Raw genomic sequence first — 10,941 nt, 5'->3', positions numbered from 1 at the left:
TGCGTTTTATATTAGATCAACAAAAACAACTTGTTTGTCTTAGATAAAAGCCCTGCAAAGCAAGTAAAATAAAAATACACCACCAGGGGCTCTGGTATGGAAACAACGCGGCCAGTCTCAGCAAGAACGAGTTACAGAGAGCAGGCAACCATGGAGTGCAAACTTCCGCGACGTGCTCTGGCAGGCTGTTTTGATTGGTTGCGCCAGGTGCCGTCATTGGGAGAGCGAAATAGGAGTAGGAAGCCCCGCCAGAATCGAGTTGAGGGCAGAGTTTTGTTTGCTTGTATTATGAAATTTCTTCATTGAATAACTCCCGTTCCTGTGCATCGATTCCTGTAATTCTTTTTAAGTCAGCACCTGTGTGACATCGACCTGAAGTATAGCCGGTATCCCCCCGAGCAGTGTTTCGCAGCCCCTTTAAGTGCACTCCCGGGATTTTTTTGTTTCGGCTCCGCTTTTCGAAGCTTTGTGCCAGCGGGCAGTGACGGAGGCCATCGGCCACGGATCAGCCAGTGAGCCTAACTCAGTTGCGTGGTTTTGTATGGCGATTAGCACATCACTTTCACTTGCTTCTGCCAGTGTGCAAACACTGTACGCTCATCACTTTTCGTTCACACTTGAGCAGTGAAGCCACGTCGCGCTGTGGATGACTGGGAGGACCTTACCATTTGGAGCAGCTCTGCTTTGACGCTGCGAACAGAGTGCATGCAATAAAGCACAGACGGAACTGCGAAAAATAGTCATTGTCATGCAGCTCTGATCTCGAAAGTAGGGGTCTATTGCCCAGTCTTTCACCGAATATATTTACTGCGACGCAAGCAGTTCTTGTCAGTTTATTCGAGGTGATACGATAATTCGAACATTTTTCGCGGTCGCTTAAAGTCCAAATTGGTGAGCTTTTACTGTATTTCGAGCAGGGTGTATGTATTACAAACTTCGCGCATATGATATGTAGAATTTGTTATAGGTGGGCTCAACTGCACAATGCGTCACAAAAAGCAGAAGCCCATTCATCTGCACTGTTTAAGTGAGACAAAAACACATTTCCCGCAATATTCTTAATTGGAAGTAATGGCTCGTGATGTCATTGCATATAGCGAACTTTCCCGGTCATTGAATGGCACTAAACACAAAAACGCTCTGGTGAAGGGCCGTACTGTGAAAAGCAACTTTTCACCACATCCACAGTTCTGAGCCTGTGAAAACTTGACTCTGGAAGTTTGCTTCAAGACATAGAGGCTGTAATTAATGTACTCGTTGGAAGCTTCTTGACGCTCCCTCTGCACAATTTTTAATATGGTACAAGTTTTCAACAAGATGCAGGAATGCGCCTTTTGACATCCCGGATCCGGCTTCTTTCATCTGCAAAACATGGACCTCTTTGTCACAACACAGCAAGCTTTAGCTCGTTAAGCAATTTGTTACTGCACATGGTACACTTCCCCCACCCCACAACAGCATACAGCATGACCTAGAGGTGAAGGCATGCACATTTCATGAGCGCTCTACACACATCTTTGCAATGGGCCACATATTTCGAGCATACACACAGCAATTAACTGAAAAATGTTCCGTATGCACCCACCCATATGCTATTAGCTCTGGCATCATTAGAAAAAAACAAACATACTCAACCAATTCCACGTGCTTCTTGTTCAACTCTTGAAAGCATCCTTCAACTTTGCAAACATGCCACAGTACCAAATTTCAAAGCTTGCAACAAGAAGCAGTGAAAAAAAAATTCACTTTAACAACCACTTCTATAACACAAATCTGCATCAGCGCTGATAAAGCATTTCCAACAAAAGGTTAGCAGTTGCCTCTCTGTGAAGCAGATTTGAAACCATGCTTTATGGACCCCCTACAATGGTGCAAAATCAATCTGCCCTCTGAGCCACCTCAACGAGCACAATTTGATTGCTGAACACAAACTGCCGGACGCCCCTCCCCCTGCAAACAGTGCACACATTTCCCCACCTATTCCCTGGAAGAATGTGTTCCCTCAGTTTCATTCAAAGGTGCCAAACCGGACCAGTCCTGCTACTGGTCACCGTTGGAGGAAGTCGTCGCTTCAGTAGAAATGCGCACGCGGCTATGTACACAATGCTAGTCGGTGGTGGCGGCAGCAGCTGCGGCACACACTGCCCCTCTCCTGCTCGAGTTGCTTTGAGTCCCATACTAATCCTCCGCACGCGCACTGTCCTGGGGGGTCTCCTTGTGCGTGCGGTGGCAGCCCGCAGTCACTTGGCGCTGAACGACAGCACGTACTTCACCGTGTAGGCAAACGCAGCAAAGCCGACGATAACAAAGATGTTGGTCAGCGTGCTCCCCAGCAGGCCGTACCCTTGGTCGCCCAGGCTGGTGCCCGAGATGCTGCGCTCGGCGAGGTACGCGTTCTGGGCCTCCACTTCCGTTTTCCTCTTCTGGATCTGCTCTTTGATCTCCTGCATCAGGAAGAAAAAAACCACACACAAACGTCTTGAACTTGCACAGGAGCATCACATGTGGCTACGTCACTTGACGGCGCTATACTATACAGGGTGTTTCATCTAAGACTTTCTGCAATTTTTAAAAATAAGCTATTTGAATTAGATGCGCACTTTTTCTGGCACAGCATTGTCAGTGGTGTAGTACATCATAATGCAGCTAAGACGTGCTAACTAGCAGGCTGGGTAACGAATATTTAATAGTTAACTTTTAAACTATTAACGTTGGGCTCCTTAATTATTGAGAGGCATGCAGCCCACCGTAAGTAATGTCCATATCCGTTTTTAGAATTTCGAGAACGCGATTATCCTCGGCGCTGTGGCCCAACAAATTTCGCCTACATCGCGCCAAAATACATGCAGTTTGAGAAGCTTGCAGGCAAAGCAACCTCTCCAGTGAACCTAACTCGTCGAGATAGCCAAAATTTGTTGGGCCACAGCGCCGAGGATAATCGCGTTCTAAAAACAGATATCGACATTACTTACGGTGGGCTACATGCCTCTCAATAATTAAGGAGCCCAACGGTAATAGTTTAAAAGTTAACTATTAAATATTGGTTAACAAGCCTGCTAGTTAGCACGTCTTAGCTGCATTATGTACTGCACCACTGACAATGCTATGCCAGAAAAAGCGCGCATCTAATTCAAATAGCTTATTTTTAAAAATTGCAGAAAGTCTTCGGTGAAACACCCTGTATAGTGCTTCAGCAGACAAAGCCAGTCAGCCTACCTCACTGCCCAAAGATGTGAACGGAAAATACAAGCTGTGACTAACCTCAAACAAGTATATGATGCCAGCGACTGCAGAACCAAATCATCTTCACCATTAGACCAACTACATCCAGTGCAGGACACCATCTGCACTAGCTGCAGCCATTCCCGCATTACATTCAGCCGCCTCCTACAATGTCTCTTGGTATCCACTAAGTGACCCTGAAGGACTCTCCGCCACCCATGTCCATCTCATCGTTTATTTCAGCTAGGATATCATTAACCCATGTCAGCTCCCTTGCCCACTCTGCTCTCTTCCTGTCTCCTATCATTCTCCCTATGATATATATCGTCCCTATCATTCTCCTTCCCATAACTTGCTGCACTATTCTTAACCTAATTTCAGGCCTTCCAAGTGGGCACTCGTAAGCCTGCCTGTAACATGCAAGTGCACTGCCCATAACAGCTTCTTCATTCTCACCTCAACCAGGTCTGGAAAGAGCTCACAGAACACTTCGTCCTTCAAGTTGAACTCTAGGCTTTCCCTTGCAAGCTGCCTTTTCTGCAACGAAAAGGGGAAAAAAATAATTGTACGCATAGCCACATTCTGCAGGCATCTGCATGCAGGCAGATGGCTTTTTAATATCACACAGTGGAAATGGCAGGTTGCTGAGCTCACCTCCCTGTCCGTCGTGTCAATACTTCCCAGTGTAGGGTTCTTTTCCACCTGCAAGCAACAAAGGCATCATTAAACTTCCCCAGAAGCAATTTTCCACACAGTGTAAATGAGGCTAATATGGTAAGACAGGCTTTGTTCTTTCTTTTTGTGCTCTCTCAAAGTGAAATTTAGCAACTATGGAAAACACAAATTTAGGAGAAGTAACACTGAAAGGTGCAGATTTGGACCCCTGTCAATTCAGTCTTTCAAGGCTGGGTGAGTGACGTACACAAAAAACATATCAATGTTCCATGTCCAAATGACTACTCTAAGTGTGCACTGATAAAAAAGTACAGAGTCTTCCATCAACAAGCACTATATATATGGTACATTCAACACTCACTGTTTTAAGATCTGCACTGTGTGGGCATTGAATGGAGCTAGCACATTTAATTCGAAGACGCAAACCAAACCATACCAATGCCGCATTTGACAGCTGAAATGACACCATCTGTAGTAAGCTGTTATGGTAATACACACAGTAACCACTTGCCCCATCTTGGCACCTCGAAATGTTCAATGAATGTTGATTCAGCTTTACAAGTTTTGGTCTGGTTTATTGGGGTTTAACGTCCCAAAGCGACTCAGGCTATCAGGGAAGCCATAGTGGAGGGCTCCAGAAATTTCGACCACCTGGGGTTCTTTAAAGGGACTATGCAATAAATTAACTGAGATTACGTAAAGATAGGCAATCCATCACTCGTCACCCAAGCGCAAGAATTTTTGAGCTAGCATCAATAACAATGAAGTTATAGACGATTAAAAATCACGCTCCTCCTCTCCCCCCTCAACTCGTACGCGCGGGGCACCATAAAAAAAATAACGAAAACAGCTCCGGGACTGGGCTCCGCCCATGAATACGTCATTCGCTGACGTTCGGTTTACGACTTCCGGTTGTCGCACTCCCGAGGAGCAGCGTGCGTCGGCAGCGTCTCTCCGGTCTCAGCGCTTTCTTGGCTCCCAAACTCGCGACAGAAAGAGGCGGCAGAGGTAAATTGAAAACATATGCGTGAAGGCAATGCCCTGGCTCGCGCTTGCCCGAGGGGGTCGCGCGGCGGCTCGAGCAGACGATTTTCACCGCTACCGGAAGTGTGCCCATGACGTCGTAGCTGCCGCTGCTCGAGCGAATGACAGCGTGTGGTGGCCTGCCGACGTCATGGGACTAGTGACGTCTGTTTTCCCGATTTTGGTTTCAAAATGGCTCCCTACGAAGACACCAAACGGCTCGCGAATTTTAAAAAACGCGGTTTTTAGAAATTCGTAATAAATTGCCGGCTCAGTTCCGAAGACTCATACTTGGTGTCAATGCTTCTGAGCATCACTTCTAACATTTACAAGCGGCTTTTAATTCTTTGCATGGTCCCTTTAACATGCACTGACATCGCACAGTACACGGGCATCTCGAATTTCGCCTTCATCGAAATTCGGCTGCCGCAGCCGGGATCGAACCCACGTCTTTCGGATCAGCAGCAGAGCGTCGTAACCACTGAGCCACTGTGGTGGGGCCTTTACAAGTTCCATTTTACTGTTGTTCCACTTTATAGATGCCTGGGGCAAGACTTTACAAGTGCACACTGGCTGCCGTAGCAGCTCAGAATAACTGCTCCACACACCACGCTACAGATGGTGCCATCCACATTTTCAGATGTGACACGACCACACTGTGGACTTGCAGTGTTCTGGCCTGCAAGTAAACTGTTTCTGCCGTGTGTATTTTATGAAAATGAGTATATTAATCAATAACAAACAGACTGAGGCTCACTGCAATAGAACAGAATACAGGCAACCAACACAGACCAACCAACCCTTTCTGCCTCTCCACTAGCGGTACTCACAATGGGAAGTGTTTTGCATGGGATTAGTCCAGTAAAATACTATTCAAGCAAGATTTCTCTCTCTCTCTCACACACGCACGCACGTGCGCGCACACACGCACACGCACACACGCACGCACACACACACACACACTGCATTCTCAACAGTGACAAAGCACTTCTCGGAGGTTTTGCCAAATTTAAGATTCAATTTATGGGGGTTAGTTAAATTTCCATTTGATCTTTCGATGAGAGGACAACCAATATGCAATTTTCAGTGCTGGTGTTTGAGGCGTAATAAACTGATGTATGATCATACTTTGAACATTAAATGCAGCAAATTCGGCACACTGAGAGCTTTTCAGTGTACTTCTTCCTACACAGTACAATGTTACTTTGTTATTATTTTGTGAAAACAGCATGTGGCGGTGATACCTGTATTTTGTCATTTCAACTTGTTAATCACCCGATATAGGCCAACTTCAATTTGTCCTAAGTGCCCCTTTAAAGGGGCCCAGAAACACAATCTTAGTTAACTGTTTTGCCTGTTGATTGCATACAGTGAGTTATAATGGTGCTATTAGCGTCGGTAACACCGCGTATATTCCGCTTTTTAATATTTTAATGTCCCCCCAAAAACAACTTCATGGCTCTGATGGTGTCGCCACACAGTGGCGGGTTTTTAGCAGCGGATATGACATCACCTGGCACGAGCTTGATGACCGGACAAACAGTAAATATACTGCAAATTGTGTGAATAAATAGAGAAACATTTTGTCGCCTGTCTGCGTTTTATATCATATCAACAAAGACAATTTGTTTGTCTTAGATAAAAGCCCTGCAAGGCAAGTAAAATAAAAATACACCACCAGGGGCGCTCTGGCATGGAAACAACGCTGCCAGTCTCACAGAGAGCAGGCAACCATGGAGTACAAACTTCCGCGACGTGCTCTGGCTGGCTGTTTTGATTGGTTGCGCCACGTGCCGTCATTGGGAGAGCGAAATAGGAGTGGGAAGCCCCGCCAAAATCGAGTTGAGGGCAGCGTTTTGTTAGCTTGTATTTTGAAATTTCTTCACTGAATAACTCCCGTTCCTGTGCATCGATTCCTGTAATTCTTTTTAAGTCAGCATCTGTGTGACATAAAGAAACCACCTGAAGTATAGCCGGTATTCCCCCAGGCAGTGTTTCGCAGCCCCTTTAATGTCACATTTGCTTTCCGCATTATTTTATTCTTTTCTCCATCATGTCACTTGGACTAAAGCATAATCTGCATTCAAAGTTTGCACTTACCATGAAGCTCAGCAAGCCTGTCAGGATGGTGGCAACAGACCATGCTGGGTTCCAGCTGTCAGGATGAAAGTCGGAGATGCTGAGGCAAAGCCGTGTGTTGCATTTGAAGCGGCCGCTGGGTGTGATCATAAGAATGCTGGGAGGCTTGAATGGGAACTCAGCTGGAAACATGAGCTTCCCATGGTAGATGCCGTCTGCAGCACAGCAACAAAGCATTACTTGCAGCGCTCGACTTTCAGAGGTCGTGGGTTCAGATCCCACCGGCGGCATGTGGTTGTTTTTTCTTCTGCTTTTCTAATCAATTAGGTTTAAGCGACAACATATTCAGTAATATTCTAAATCGAACAACAGCACAAAATAAATAAGTTAATTTAAAAAATCCCTCGTGTCCCTTGGTTTCTGTGGCTGTTGGCTTCTCTCATATTTATAACGAGCCCTTCATCCCCCCTGTCTTGTTTGGTTAATTGCTTAGCGAGGGCCTCGGTTCTGGCAGCCTTGACGCCACAGGAAGCATAAGAGGGTTCTCACACAGCTTCCACTCTCGCCGTTCGATGACGTTCTACGTCACATCAGCGGTAACTCAGGACGTGCTACGTCCGCCGCTTAAGAGCGTGGGTGGCGCTGGTGAACACTCTAAAAGGTTAGGTTATTTGTAAACATAAATACCCCCGAAAGCAGAAGAATTGACAGCCGTCACCGTAGCTCAGCGGTAGAGCACTGGACGCGCAATTCGGAGGTCGTGGGTTCGGATCCCACCGGTGGCATGTGGTTGTTTTTTCTTCTGCTTTTCTAATGGTTTGGTTTGGTTTATGGGGTTTAACGTCCCAAAGCAACTAAGGCTATGAGAGACGCCGTAGTGGAGGGCTCCGGAAAGTTCGACCACCTGGGGTTCTTTAACGTGCACTGACATCGCACAGTACACGGGCCTCTAGAATTTCGATAACATATTCAGTAATATTCTAAATCAAACAACAGCACAAAATAAATAAATAAATTTTAAAAATCCCTCGTGTCCCTTGGTTTCTGTGGCTGTTGGCTTCTCATATTTATAACGAGCCCCTCATCCCCCCTGTCTTGTTTGGTTAATTTCCAAGAAGAAGGGATTCTCAAACAAGAAAATAATTGCTATCAACACCCACTAAGCTCAGTGATAGGCTATAAAGGAAAATTGTGCAGCCTTCCTTGTGCAGTTCTAGAGGAAATGTTTCCTGATCGCGGGAACTGAACCTAGCATCATTACATTAGCAGCTGGTCTACTAACTCAAATAACTAAGAGAGCTAGCGGACGCTAAGGCGAGGCTGAATTGATCAATAACTCAATAGCTGAAAGTGGAGATGCTGAGAGAATTTTGAAAAGGAGAATCCGACACTCAGATTTCTATCTACAAGGCTGCTTTGCTTTCTTTGGTAGCGATACAGTTATACTCTAGAAGATTGTCATTGCAACTGCTGGCCAGTTAGTCTTTGCTTAGTTTGTAGAGATCTTTCATGCCCTTGCCACACGGGCACCGCAAAGGCCTTTGAGAATCAGGTCCTTATGTTCAAAGGTGTAAGGAGAGCTGCTACAAGGCACAAATGTTTCGCCTTTTCCGCTAAGGGCCTTAGAGGCAAAGGCACCCGTCCGAGACCTTTGGAGCCCAAAGGTGCGGCCTTCGAGAACCTGCGATCGCAGTGCCATCCAACGTCAAAAAGTAAAAGCAGAAAAAAAAAATCTACACAACTAACAGTGTTTGAAAACATCTTATAAATATATGAAAGGTTTGTCTGGTTTGGCTTCTTGGTCCAGTGTTTATATTTTGTGCTGATTTCAAGACAGTAAAATTGCTGCAGCAACAACATGTGTCCATGGTGGCCAAGGCAATACACTGCTGCTACTGATGAGAGTAGCTGTCGCAGTTGTTTTAAGGAAGCAGTAAGAATAAAAAAATGTTTGAGCTGAGTCAATGAATGAATAAAATACCTCACTTTAGTTTTATAACTCTCACTTCAGCCGCCTCATGCACAGCAGTGAGTGCTAAGCCTCGACGACTGTTTCAATTCTGGGCTGCACCCTGTAGATGCGTCGCTACTCCTTTGAGCTTTCGCTCGTTTGGTGAAAAAAGGTGCCTTTGCTGGAACGGCCTTCAAGGAATGACGTGTGACAGGGGTGTCAGGCACTGAGATGAAGCAGCCTGCTATGAGAACGACTTTTAATTCTACAAATTCTACATTAGTGCACGTATAAACAATACAGTCAAGTAGTAGAGAGGAAATATTGAGTTTCATTCTTATCCAAATCGCCCTTCACAATGGGCCAGCCAAACCCACAAACCTATTAAGAAACTTGACTACAATGTGACAACAATGATACCGCAAGCTCACGAAGCAATCTATGCTGCACATTCAAATGGAGTGAAATGAGCATACCTTCATAGGGTGTATTCTCTGGCCCTCGTACAACATAATGCCTACAACAAAAGACACGAAGTTAACAAACCAATGGCAGTGCTTTCAAGGACAATCAACAACAGCAGCATTATGTGCTAGGCAGGGAAATATAACAGGTTGTTTACAAAACAAACTGCAGCACTGAATGAACATGAGTGTTCCTTGCTCACTGCACAGTGACAATATTGAGGGTATATTCTGCAATGAATGCACATCTCATTAACAAGGCCCCAGGTTTTGCTTACTTTCAGGTTTAGTTTCAAACAAACTTACAGTGCCACCAAGCAAACATTCAGGCTAGCCGTCAAGAAATTTGACATGCACGGTATTCTGACAGTTCGTCAGCAGTGGGGGCTTGTTTAATTGTATGAAGACACTGAACCTATTATGCACCAAAACAATTTGACCAGTTTAGCTACACTGAATAATTTCTGGCACAGAGCTTACCACTCGAGGATGTTGGAAGGCAGCGGATGAGCTATAATGTAGGGTACCGGGTCTCTGACGAGCCGCAGGTAATCTTGGCGAAGTCTTTGAGCGGCTGTGTTGTACTTCTTATTCATCCCAGCTGTCGCGACCTGCGTGATCGAATCGACGACGATTGAATCCCCAGAAAAGGGCGACTCAGTGACGTACATTTTGTTTCTGCTGTAAACAGGAATGATGCGATCTCTATGCCGTTTTTGTTGTTGTTGTAACAACAAAAGTTTGTTCTCGCCTGCAATGGTGGACAACAACCCAGCGTGCGAGGGCTCAGCAAAAGACATGAGCAATTAAAATTCTCGTTCTGCTCAAGCATTACAGATATCTGTCCGGTACCAATTCAGCCGCATGCCCTCATTGCTGTTAAGAGAACACAACAGCGAAGAGCAGCCAGTGACGGGCAGGATTGTCGCCAACGCAGGGCATCCACCTCGGTCCGAAGGAACGTCGAATCGAGGCCCCTGAAAGTGTCTCCCCGCCTTGAGCATTCCATTCTGCCATCGCAGAATGTGCGATGTCGCAATAAGCAAGAAAACAAGCTGCTCGCAATCCACGCGAAGGCTAAACGGGGCCATCAAAAATGCGCTGCCATACCTTGCGGTTTGTACGGAGCAGAACCTTAGGCGAAAGCAAGTGTCACTGAACGCGGTATCCAGCCTTAGCGTGCTGCGCAAGTCTACACATCGAAGATGTTTCCGCGCTGCCGTAGAGCCAAGAATAAACGATTTACACGTCATGAAGTTTGACAAATGCACAGTAGCAGCAACATTGCACACCGTACGCCATGTTCTGTGGCTAGTTATCAAAAGGTGATATGGTGATATCGCGAGGCCTCAAGAATAAATATCATACAAAATGAAATAATAAACAGAGATCTTATTACGCAAATATCATTTATTTTTAATTATTTATTTACTGGGTAAAACATAGGAAAGTTCTATTTCATACCTTGTGTTTAGGAGACGCTTCAGCCACTTAGCGGCGTAAGGCTAAATGGAGGAAGACGATCCT

The 10,941-nt window shown here is 45.7% G+C and overlaps 1 protein-coding gene and 1 non-coding gene across 3 annotated transcripts; one reads left to right on the top strand and one right to left on the bottom strand.

The window, feature by feature from the left end:
* Positions 1-819: 819 nt before the first annotated feature.
* On the bottom strand, positions 820-10,740 carry LOC149363742 (ubiquitin-conjugating enzyme E2 J2-like). Of its 2 annotated transcripts, XM_089573694.1 has the most exons (8): positions 10,525-10,740; positions 9,895-10,025; positions 9,427-9,467; positions 7,021-7,214; positions 3,877-3,924; positions 3,679-3,759; positions 2,344-2,444; positions 820-1,362 (listed from the first exon to the last, which is right to left on the bottom strand). In XM_089573694.1, exons 2-8 carry the CDS (start codon positions 10,008-10,010, stop codon positions 1,359-1,361), a joined length of 585 nt encoding a protein of 194 aa, XP_089429820.1. In that variant the 5' UTR covers positions 10,011-10,025; positions 10,525-10,740; the 3' UTR covers positions 820-1,358. The 2 variants fall into 2 exon arrangements, with proteins under 2 accessions (XP_089429820.1, XP_089429819.1); XM_089573693.1 differs by having other exon boundaries at positions 820-2,444.
* On the top strand, positions 7,713-7,784 carry TRNAA-CGC (transfer RNA alanine (anticodon CGC)). The gene has a single exon. It is a non-coding gene; the product is annotated as a tRNA-Ala (tRNA).
* Positions 10,741-10,941: the final 201 nt, after the last annotated feature.

Source organism: Amblyomma mixtum, chromosome 2 (genome assembly GCF_055824585.1).
Source record: "Amblyomma mixtum isolate Tamu chromosome 2, ASM5582458v1, whole genome shotgun sequence".
Lineage (NCBI taxonomy): Eukaryota > Metazoa > Arthropoda > Arachnida > Ixodida > Ixodidae > Amblyomma > Amblyomma mixtum.
This window is presented reverse-complemented; position numbering and strand designations above follow the sequence as displayed.